This window comes from Diadema antillarum, unplaced genomic scaffold, assembly GCF_040938485.1.
Source record: "Diadema antillarum isolate AM-2024a unplaced genomic scaffold, OU_Dant_1.0 seq00001186_RagTag, whole genome shotgun sequence".
NCBI lineage: Eukaryota > Metazoa > Echinodermata > Echinoidea > Diadematoida > Diadematidae > Diadema > Diadema antillarum.
In genome coordinates this window covers 706,848-719,344 of record NW_027271985.1, presented here as the reverse complement: position 1 = coordinate 719,344, position 12,497 = coordinate 706,848, and the positions used below count along the sequence as shown (strand labels likewise).

The window sequence follows — 12,497 nt, the reverse complement described above, 5'->3', positions numbered from 1 at the left end:
ATTCTGCATAGAATGACGCTTCCATAAAAGATCAAAGTTATGTTAAAATGAAGAATATTGAGTAGAAATTGCTCTGTAACTTCACCGACAGATTCATTTACGGTACGCCAGATACGTTACCTAACTTTGAAAGAGTAAAAAATAGTTTATGAAAAGCTTCCGAGAAAAGTTTCAGTGTTCTGTTGCATATTTATTCTAGTGTTTTTCAACATATGAAGAACTACTCAAGATTCATTGATAAGTTGAACAATTATTTATTCATTTTCATTAAAAGGGGTAAGCCAAATACGTTACCATACACTGTAGATCAAACAACTTTTTAGTATATCGAGTTCATAGAGACTGTACCTACTTCCTTCTAAGTGCCTGCAAAAATATATTTTTTTACACCTTATTTGCATTATCCATCAAAACTTAATGAATATTTATAGTCAGATGGATGAATACATTCAGATGTAAGATGAGAATATTCTGTGAATGAAGAACTCGGCTCTCACATTTAGGGCTCTTTTCCACTACATTTCATAGTTTAGATATACGTACAATGTTTAAAATGGTTAATTTGGGCTTACATCATTCCTTTTTACATCAATTCATAAGGTAAATAATTAAACAGGTGATATTTGTTACTTCATACACAACTAAAATTATTAGTCATATTTTACCAGATACGTTACCAAAGGCAATTCGATGTTTTTCAATAGTTATTTCCCTGGGAAAGCAATTCATATTTGTTTCCTGTGCCAATTCCAGATCGGATCGTTCCCTTTGCATGATTTGTGGCATTCGAAACTTTATTTGTAAGCGAAGTTTGTTAAAAATACAAAGTGAATCTTAAGGTTATATTTCATTTCAGCAAAAAACATATTTCAACCTACCACACAGAAATAATTTCGACCAATTAGCAAGGGATGACAACATCTTTACCTCTTGAAAAAACCCAATATCTTTAGGGGGGACAGATGTCTTTTCCTGAACAGAAATTGGATCAAAACAATGAATTTAATTCAAAGTTAGGAGTCCATTACAACACATAAATTTGCGGTAACTAAAATGATTGGCGATCAAAAATCATATATGATGCTCTATTTCAATTCATTTTTACTCAATGAATGGCCATCATTTAGAATGTTCCACTTTTTGTTTCGTATTTGACCGGTTTTGAAGTTACCAAAAACACATCTTTGAATGTATTACTTTGTGGTTGATTTTTCGGTTTTACTCACATGGAATTGAACGCTTAATCTGAGAATGGCCCACATGTCAGTGGGGGATCCAGAAAAAAAAAAAAATGGGGGGGGGGGGTGCCCCCCTTTAATTTTGTAAAAGTGCCTCCCCTTTTACACCCGGAATTCCTGGATCCGCCCCTGCATATACAGTCAAACCTGTCTATAGCGGCCACCCAAGGGAAACGGAAAAAGTGGCCGTTATAGACAGGTAATCCAACTTTGTGCACTTTGCTTACATGCACATGTACAATCATCGTTGTATCCTTACATGTACAAACATGTATGTGTGTACATGCGCATATACTGTGTGTTTCATACATTTAACCATGCCAGTGTATACATATGAAATTTTGCACAGTAGTATGTGTTTTGTCGTTAAGAAAACTTTACACTAGTGCATTATTTTGACTATTAAAATGAGGGATGAATGCAGCGGTGGCAATCACTGAACGTTGCCCGCACGGCTACAAAGCAGAAAAACACGCTGAATTATCGGCTCGGCTACGGCTCCATTGGATTTTTGGCCGACAGGTTAAAATCTACCGCGGGAAACAAAATTTGTGGCCGATGGCAGTGTTAGACAGGTGGTCGCTATACACAGGGTCTTTAACATGGCTTTTCTCTTGGGGGGATTTTTCAGTGGCTGCTATAGACAGGTGGCCGCTAAGGCAGGTTTGACTGTTTGTAGAAATGTACCGGTATGTATGATGTACTTGTTTATCTTCCCTGTCCTAACAATTCTGGCAAATCTTAGTGTACTTTTTAAGGTGCATTGATAACAGATTCTCTTATATCTGCTATTAGATATAGACCTACACTTACAGGCACACTTCCATTGTACACTTGCAATGGACAATATTCTCTGTTGAATTTGCCATTGTAAGATTTAAAAGAAGGTCTGAATTTTTGCAATTGTATAGAAATTACCAGGGGCCTCTTCGACACTAGGTGTGATCAATAAGTTTGATGAAATTTTGTCCAATTCCTTTTCAACATTGTCTCCTAGGGGGAGCCATGCCATGTGTAGCTTGGGAATGGAAGGAGTAATAAAAGCAGAGAAAAATGATGTCTTGCCACAGGAAGGAAAAGCAAGCTCTTGCCACAATGATGCAGCTGACGCCAACGCTGAAGCCCTCAAGGATTCTCTGGAGGAATGTTTTACCACCTTGGTACAGGAAGCAAGAGGTTTGTCACGGATAATGACTATTAATACAAATTAAAAGACTCCAACCCAATCACCTTCTAATCTGGAGATTCTCCCGCCGAAACCCCTAGCAAACGGGAGACTCCAAGTTGATGTGTGCAAAGCGCAAAGTTCCTAGGGTTCTAGATGTTCTCTGGTGCTATCTAAGGCTTATTTTCTCAACATACGATAGCAATAAGTAAGATATCCTTTCCACCGGGAGACACAGAGCCAGGGCGGGAGAAATCAAATCTCAAGCGGGAGAACGGGAGATTTTGCAAAAATGGGCTTTTGGCGGGAGATCTCCCGTCAAAAACGGGAGAGTTGGAGTCTCTGCATATCTGTTGGTATTTTCACACTTTACGGAAAAAAAAAATCAGTCAATCATAGATTTAAGTTTGCCATCCTTTCTATGTACAAATCTGAAATTGTAGCATGTATTACTGACCCCAAATTTCTTTGCAGTCAGCAGAGGTTCACCATCAGCAGTTTAGTGGAAAGCCGATGTCACTTGAGGTGTCTTTCATGGTTACAATGCAAATTTATAACCCACAATATACAAAGTGTAAGGGGTACAAGCATGATACACAGTGCCACCATCAAAACATTTTGAGAACCACACATCAACCCTGACATTCCATGCTTATCATGTGCACTTTTCTTTTTATAACTACCGAGTCTAATAGAACCTGTTAATAATGCATAGATTTATCTTTTTTTATATGACCCAGATCATGGCCAGTTACATGCACAGTAGAACAGTAAAACGCATGTTTAGATTGAGGGTAGTGAACATCACCGCAAGCTAGTTTTGTTTGCACTTGATTTAATGATGCTGATTATTTACGATTATGTCATGTAAAGATCAATGTAATTGTAGTGTACAGGGGTTTTTCTTATAGTGATATGAACAGAAAAAAAAAGTGTATTCAACCAGGAAGTTATAGACCACTTTACAACCAGGCAGAGGAAAGTTGAACAGCGAAAGAAAGTCAAGCACGTCCAGGCAGTTTTGGTTTTCTATTTGCCTGGTTACATGACAATAGCAGACAGAGTGTTGACTGCATTAACCAAAGAGAATAACCTGCCAGTTGGTTGCTGCATGAAAGGAGACTTGATGGTTTTCAGACGTGAGCATTTTGAACATCTATAAATTGGTTATACTGGGTACAGAGTTTCAGAATTTATAGTGATTGGGATGGGGAATAAGAATGGTTTCGAAATTTATTACAAGTCACAGTGAACGAGGATGAGGACTTAGTAGCTTCGCATAAGAATGCATAATTTGGAGCTCAAATAAGCAGAACAAAAGAAGAAAGCATGGCATTCTACACGTAGGTGAAGTTGTTGAGCAAGTGGTATTGCAATGGAGTTACATTGCTACATTACTAGAATACAGTTGTATGTGAGGAGGACCTCTATATTGTTATCATTGTTCAGTGTAATATGTCTTGGGTTTTTAGAGTATAATTTGCTAGAGAACCACAATAAATTCCACTAATCTATACATGGCACAATCAAGTTACATACAGATACATGTACTAAATGCTGTGAAATCATAAAATCATCTGAGATATCAGAATAGCCAATTAATTGGCGAAGGTTGATGATATGTTTTTAGGTGATACGCTATCAGCGTATCACCTATTGTGATTGTCAAAATTTCTCTTTTTTTTTATTCTTCTTTCTTTCTGCCACATTTTGTGTCGTCAATATCTCAACAATGACATCACGGAATAACATGACATTTTCAGTCAACATGTCTCATAACAATATCTAGCCACAATAAGGTTTTCATGACAGTAACATATCTATGACGTCATCTAGGCGCCATTTTGTGATTTTCGGACCTTGTCACATGATCGATCATAACTTCATAACTAGATATCATTTCTGTATCATTTTCGGTGGACATAAAGTTCAGGTCACGCTCTATCTCACATTTTAACGCTAGTTACCCAGGTCATCATTACGCGCGCGTTTGCGCGCGTCAAAATTTTAAAAGGCTCAAAACGACTTCCCAATGGGAAATCTCGAAGTTTCAGACAATTTTAAGCGTTTCAAACATTTTCTCGCGTGCGCGTCCGTCCGCGCAATTTCGCGCGCAGAGGGCGTAACTAACATGAAAATGCAATTTTTTTGACCGATTTGGATTTCTGATACTTTGAGTAACAATATTCATTGATTTCCGATCGATTTTGACCTATAACAAAGGAATGCACTGGCGTCAAAGTTGAAATTCCGCGCGCGCGTCTTTCTGCAAATATAGTGAAAAAACATGTCTTTGTTTATTTCGCCATAGCTCTTTAAATCGTCCATTGACCCTATATTTCTCTTGCATATTACAAAAGCATATGAATTGGAAATAACGTTTCAAGTACCGATATTGCCAGGAAAACTCATGACGTCATCATATCATCATCTGAAATCAAAAAAGTGGAATTAATTTTTTTGAGGTACTGTTTCTGACATTCATTTGCTCGTATCTCTATTGTTTAAGCTTAATATTACCCCAAATTCAGATATGTTTTGCTTTGAACATTTGCCTTTCAAGTCCATGTCATGGTTTTAAAATTTGATGACGTCATCATACTTTAAATTGTGATTAAAAGTAAAGACACAAAATCGGACAAGTTTACGTGTTATGTCTATGGGAGGTGATTTTTTTAAAAACCATGCATTGACTTGACAACGTTTAAGCACCTTTATCTCAGCTGATTTTGCTCCATTTCCTCTGAAACTTTAGTATGTTGTAGCTGAGACAATAAGCTGCAGTAATCATGCATTTTATTCTTTGAAATCTTCTCATCAGATTGACAATTTTGCAGTTTAAAACTGAAAATGAAAATGGAATGTGGACAAAACGATTCCTCATGTATCTTTCACATACATAAGTTTACTTTCCCCATATTTTCTCGTCGAGACGTATGGCCGAGTGGATAAAGGCGACGTCTCAGAGACTTGAGGTTGCGGGTTCGAACCCCACAAGATCACGAAACAAAATACTTAGCTATTTTACTTTTTTTTCTTCAATTTTGTATTACATATTCGTCCATGTAGAAATCACGTTCGTATATAAACGCACCTATACACACACACAGACACACACACACGCCATATCCCTCTTTTTTGTGTGTTGGAGACCACATTGCTTCGACTGCAGCAAAATTTTCCAGGTTGACTTTGTCAAACCGATCATAGTATGTAATGACGACGACTGAGGTGTTGTACTTTGAACAATTGTCTTTCAAGACGATGTCATTGTTTTGTAATCTGATGACGTCATTACACTGAAAATTGTGATTAAAGGCAAGGTATCAAAACCAGCCGATTATAGGTTTGATGTCTGCGGGACGTATTTTTCCCAAGTTGCCAGAAATGGCATAGCGACCTCAGTCGTTATAAGGCCGCTTTTCCGTCTAGCAATGCAATAGATGTTCACACGGCCACGTTAGTTGAGTGGGCATTGACTTTCCCCCTGTTACATCTATACATTGTTGTTGTTGTTTTTTTTTGTCTTACCATTTCCGTGGATGACCCGTGGCCGAGTGGTTACAGAAACGGTTTCGCATGCACGCTCAATATAACTTCAAGGTGCCTATATCACATTCTTTTCTTGTCCATCACAGATGACCGTCATCTGATGACCACAAGCGTATCACCTAACTCGTCCTCAATGTGACGAGTTTTCATGTCTCGTTTTTTCAATCTTTTCAACAATGATGAAAAGTGCCGTTGAAGCATTTCCTGGTCAAGAAAAGAGTTTTGTCCTGAATCAGAGAACAAAAAATATCAACAAGTTGAATCTTCTTTCTTGTTCCTTGTTGAAAGGGGGCATCCAGCATACAATGTAAGTGTCCTCTCACTTCATCATTCATATCTGATGATATTTCTGTCCAGGTATAAACACAGTGATATCTGTTCTTTGAGGTACATAAACTGTGATATTCCATATCATGGCCCCAGATAATGATAGGTAGTGGTGTCACTTCATATTGCCTCTTTTCAAGGCATGATGGTTTCAATGTTTGTGTGCTGTTGTCTTTCCTGCAAACAGAATTATACCTGTCCCCAGAGGTACCAAGACTGCCACATCCACCATCACCCCTTGCATTTTACAGAGACTACGTCTGCCCAAATCAGCCAGTCATCATTGAGAATGCATTCACAGATTTCCCTGCATACCACAGATGGACCATCCCATATTTGAGGTTTGTTGCTAAACGCTCGGCGTAAAGCAGGTGAACAGTCATAAACCCAAATGGAACAACACATAACACTGTAACTTTTTTTTTATTTCAGGACTCTCCATAAAAATAGTTTAAAATTTAAGTCTTTTCCTCTCTGTCAAATACGTCTGACGAATCAAGAAATGTGCACCTGAAAGGGGTAGGACCTACAGATTCTTTAATATTATAAAAAGGTCTTGTCAAATTTTTTATTTTTTTATTTGTAAATATGCAGTATGATGTTGGAAAGGTTTTGTAATGACTGTGTGTAATTCAATAGGACTCTGTTATAGTACATATATAAGAATGTATCTTCACTCCTTCTGCATGTATGTAGGGTGACAAAATATCAGCTTTAACATGTATTCATTCTTGTCCTCTGAATAAAAAGGAAATGTTTTTTTTTTTCGGTGAATCCTAAGACTAAAAGATGCATCCTGAGTGTTTGTTTCCCAGTACTCTAAGTGGAGAGATAAGGAACAGTTGTTAAATGGAAATAATGCATGGTACACTCATTTTTAAAGAAATCTCTGAAGATTAAAGTCGTACATTGCAATAGCTGTGCAAGTAATTTCATCCTATTTGCATCTTACTCCCAGGCAGAAATTAAAAGACAAAGCTGTGACTGTTGCTGTCACTCCAGATGGTTACGGCGATGCTGTCCACGACGGATTCTTTGTTCTACCAGAGGAGCGAGACATGACATTTCCTGCTTTCCTGGATGTGATGGAGGGCAAGTCTGACGTTTCAGGTGTCTTTTACGTCCAGAAGCAGAATTCCAACCTGACAGTGGACTTGAAGGAATTGGTGGAGGATGTCAAGGAAGATGTCCCGTGGGCCACGGAAGCCTTTGGTGAGTGGAATACCCCTCCTTTGAGGAGGATGTACTACCGAATGCCCTCTTTGTTATACGTCCTATGAGAATATATCCCTTGAGAGTCCAATTGCCATGACAGCTTGGTCAGAAAGAGGAGAGGCTATTATTCTGACAGCCATGTGAACCTTTTCATGACCGCCAAAATTGTTACCTTTGTCTCGTAATGAAGAACTTCTATTCATTTAATAGCCCGTGGGGCTCAACTCTCTACTCATAAGCCCCACCATTCTTTTTTTTTAAAAGTTACCAGTATCATTAATTTTGCCTTCAGCTTTCACCTGATGGTTAAAATAATTGCAATTTGCTTGGAATGTCAGGAATGTCACAAATATTTTACTTTTAACCCTATTTTAACTGGGCTATTTGAGACCAAGTTTTTACTGGGAATGGGGGTCAATTTGACAACCCCTTCAGATCTCAGCCGCCGATCGCGCGATCGCAAAATTTTACCTGCACATAGAGCCAGATGTCAACTACAAGATTACATAGTCATACAATAGACAAATGTTGATTTTATATTTTTTAATAAATTAATTATAAAAGATTATGCATGAAATCATATTTCATATACCTATAACTCCATCAAAAAGAATGAAGAATTGCTAAATTTTGGTGTCAGAGTTCCTCAAGAAACATGAAACAATTTTCTTGTAATAGAATAGCGCAATCAAAATCAGTTTGTTTTCTTTGTTGTTTTGTTAATTTCTTATGTATTTTGCTGTTTTTTCAGCCTTTTGTTTTCCATTGTTTTTTTGCCAAAATTTGTTGCAGGCACTTTTTCAAGCTATGTACATTAGAATTGATTCATTTCAATGTTCAAAAAGTTGAAATGATCTAATTGATATCAATTAAACAAAATACACAATTTGCATTGGATTTGCACACGAAATCATGAATTTGAGCTGTTGTCGGGTTGACATGCATATGCAAAACATTGCGTAACTTCAGCACGGTGTACCCAGATGTGGCAAATTTGGTCTCACAATATGCGTGAGACTTCAATGAAAAAAGTCATGAAACGACGCGGCAAAATCTTTGCGCGTTGCGGAATTGTGGCGCGAAATGTCGAGGGGGGATCAATTTGACCCCACCCCCCAGTTAAAATCCCTAGGGTTAAACAATCAATCTTGTATATAAATAGAATAGTGTGGACTACAATATACATGACTAATGCTGGCTTTCAGGAAATAAACCTTTTAGAAATTCATTGAAGTCAAGCATCAGTGTACAATTCTAGCAGAGTATTTGACAAAAATTGTGATATCATATCCTCGTATTGAATCATTATCCATAATACCATGCACTTTTTTTCAGGACAGAAACCAGATGCAGTCAACTTCTGGATGGGTGGACATGATGCAGTAACATCAAGTAAGTCTAATCATTATTTTTATGATTGCCATTTTTGTCATTTCTCACCATTTCTCATTTTTTCCCCCATGCTCCTGCTGTTTATGATGAGCATAATAATATCTATTGTACACTACGTTTTTGTTGAGTGTGTGGTTCTGATTTAGAAATTGTGCCTTTTGCATTTATCATGAAATTTGATTGTGCTGACTTTGGTGGATTTTTTTGTTGCTGTTGGTGGAGGAAAACCTAAAAGAAATTCTATAGATTCTTAAAAAATATTTATTTATTTATTTATTTATTATTATTATTTCTTTATTTTTATTTTTATTTTTATTTTATTTTTATTTATTTATTTTTTATTTTTTTATTTTTTTATTTTTTTATTTTTTTATTTTATTTTTTTTTTTTTGGGGGGGGGGAATCCATACAAGCTTTTCCATAAAAACTTGAACTTTTCTGCATGTTCATTATCATTTTCTATGAGGTTAGGAGCTCATTTTTTTTTAACCTTCATTAGAAGCAAGATCAACTAGCAGATTGCGTGCTCAACCTTTTACATATATATGACCTTACGTGCTCTGTGAAGATTGCTGCATTGCTAGTGTTTGTGTTATTGCTGTATTTGCATGACAATTTTTCTAAAATTTTTTCTTCACTCTTTATTTTGTAATTTCTTCCAAATATTTGTACAAGTGTACCATCTTTGATGTTTTCCCTGAATGAATATGAAGATTGATTTACTCTATTACAGGGGTTGACACTAAAACTTTTCTCTGTGCTGAAACCTTTTAATCTTTAACTTTTGGTGCCTGAAAAAAAGGAATGTAGTGGCCGGAATACAAGCAGAATAATGTATCATTCTATTTTGCATCTTAGATGCCTTATCGGGCCACAAAAATGTAACTGTTTTCCAAATTTGGTGGCCCTGGGCCGCCATTGGGCCACCACTAATGTCAGGCCCTGTATAACAGTTGTTCTCTGTTTTTTTTGTTTTTTTTTTGTATCCACACCACAGTGCACAAGGACCACTATGAAAATCTCTACTGTGTTCTCCAGGGCTCCAAGACATTCATCCTTCATCCGCCAACAGATAGACCATTTATTCCTTATGGTGAGGAGCCGTTATACCGATGATGTGCTTTCTATGGGTATGATACACAATGCTGCTTCCAGCTTGATTGTAGAATTTCATTTATTTCATGTTTTCATTGCAACTGATTGACAAATTGCCCTACATCGACGTAAATAAGCACTGAATTGATCAATGTTTTAGAAGTAGCCAAGATGAAAAAATCAAGGGCGTAAATACTCGAGTAGGATTTAAACCTACAACCTCCTGATGTCTGGACAGGCATCATCTCCACTACACTGATCAATTCAGTGCTTATTTACGTCAATGTAGGGCACTTTGTCAATCAGTTGCAATGAAAAACATCTCGACAGAAGAATTTAAAAAATTTGAAGAGAAAATTTGTTTGGTTTGTCTATCTATGCTTACGAATAGAGAGAAAAAAAAACCCCTGTAGTATTCAAATACATTTTTTACTGCTTCAGTTCCTGGTGTGGGATGTAATAATTCTGAGGTGAAACTTTTACGCAACAGGCCCATGGAGTTGTCAGTTGTTATTCTTAATGCCTTCAAGTAGAAAGTGCCAAGATTGTACTAGGAAGAGACTTCCAAGTTCTTTGTTGAATTAATAAATAAAAACTTGATTTATTTACATTTATATGGTGTTACAGCAGTACTGTATCATCCTCCTAGACACTTTAAGTGTGCAGTAATGTACCACTTGTGAAGCATGACACCCTTGATGTGGCATGTCTATTGTCTTCTGACATCTGCACATGAGCTGTATAAACTGTGTCACAAGTCCTCATGTACATATGTATAGGACCAGTTTCCCACTCATCCTCCCATATGTTTCTAATGCAGAGACCTATCCAGTGGCAACATACAAGGAAGTGGACGGTCAGTTTCGGACAATACCTGACCCAGATGGTGCGAGGGTTCCATGGATACCAGTAGACCCCCTGAACCCTGACCTTGTCCAGTGGCCAGAGTATGGTCGCGTTGAGCAGATCAGGTGCACGGTGCGGCGGGGCGAGATGCTGTACTTGCCGTCACTCTGGTTTCATCACGTCAGTCAGGAAGACAAAACCATTGCAGGTATTATATGGTGGAGTTTAAGCTCTAAGCAAATACCATGTCTGCTGCTTCTGGCTGTGGGCTACATTACAAAATGCATTGTGGGATAGAGTTGATTGCTTGAACCCTGTCACATGACCATCCTACTAGTCATGTGTGCTTTCCATTGAATGTATCCAAAGATCTGAAGATGAGAGTTCTTTAATCTTTAATCTAAAATTAATTTATTTCAAATGTGAAATAAATAATTTACTTCATTCAACCCCCTCCTCCTCCATCTGTGTTGTCACTGTCACTGTCACTGTCACTCATGGAGCAATGAAGAGTGCACTTAAATTACCAGTTTCTCAAAAGCAGCATTCTTGAAGTTTGGTAGGTAATTTCTTTCTTGTACCTCATTTAGTTAGGATTTAGCAATTTAGCTGGAGATTTTTTCTCTCCTGAAAGTTCCTTCTTTCAAAATGTAAACACAACTACCACCACCACCACCACAAAAAAAAAGGGGGGGGGGGAGTGTGTGGTGCACTTTTTGTTGACTCTATATGACACAAAGTCACAGAATGATGTAGGTATTTTCTAGACATGCCCTTTAATTGTTGTTGTTTTTTGTGACCCAAATCTGTTTTCTCACTTTTCAGTCAACTATTGGTATGACATGGCCTATGATATCAAGTATAACTACTTCACCATGCTTGAGAAGCTGACTGGTTGTTGTGCCAAGTGGATGAAGAGATGACGGCGAGTTGAAAATGGACTGGATGAGGATGGGTCATCAACATAGCAGAGGAAATCATCTTGGCAGCGCAGCTACTGCCAAAGCTAGACTCCATCAAAGGAACTGCCACTTTTTTCTCAAGCAGAGGGAGCAGAAGCAGAGAACCGTCGGCATAAAGATATTGGGAGATCTGTGAATGAATGATGATCATTTTTTGAGCATGGAGAAGGCTTGACTTGCTCGTACTGGGTGATTAGTAAGTTGGACACTTCAACTGTGGATGGAATGGCGAGATTTATCCATCAGCTGTCTGTGCCAAATAATGCATTTTAATCTCTTCAACTGCAGCTTGGCTGGGGAACGTTTCATGAAACTTTTTGTCAGTGATTTACACTGACAACTGTTAAAAGCTACTGAAATCCTTGCGTCTAATAGGCTGATAGCAAATTTGTCTGTGAAAACCTGCGACGAACTCGTTGATGAAACATCCCCCGGTCTCTCATAGCCATTTTGCCAGGGTTTTGTCACACCAGCGATGGAGACGAGCCACCAGGTGAAGCCCAGTGAAGTGGCTGTAGGAGACTGATTTTTAGGGGAGGGAGATTTGTAAGGATTTAGATATGGTGGCATTTTTATGACAGATGTTCTGTTTGCTTTTAATACAGCCAATCTCCCATCAGTTGTTATGTACTGTGAAGCTTCGTTCACATGATCTGTATTTGGATCAGGTTACCATAATTTCTGAACAAGAAAAGTTTACTGGCA

The 12,497-nt window shown here is 37.8% G+C and overlaps 1 protein-coding gene across 1 annotated transcript; it reads left to right on the top strand.

Moving 5' to 3' along the window:
• Positions 1 to 2,263: 2,263 nt before the first annotated feature.
• Positions 2,264 to 11,753, top strand: LOC139744533 (bifunctional peptidase and (3S)-lysyl hydroxylase Jmjd7-like). Its single transcript, XM_071654964.1, has 7 exons — positions 2,264 to 2,414; positions 6,470 to 6,623; positions 7,241 to 7,494; positions 8,833 to 8,889; positions 9,887 to 9,982; positions 10,805 to 11,038; positions 11,656 to 11,753. The coding sequence occupies exons 1-7, from the start codon at positions 2,264 to 2,266 to the stop codon at positions 11,751 to 11,753; spliced, it is 1,044 nt and encodes a 347-aa protein (XP_071511065.1).
• The last annotated feature ends 744 nt before the right edge of the window (positions 11,754 to 12,497 follow it).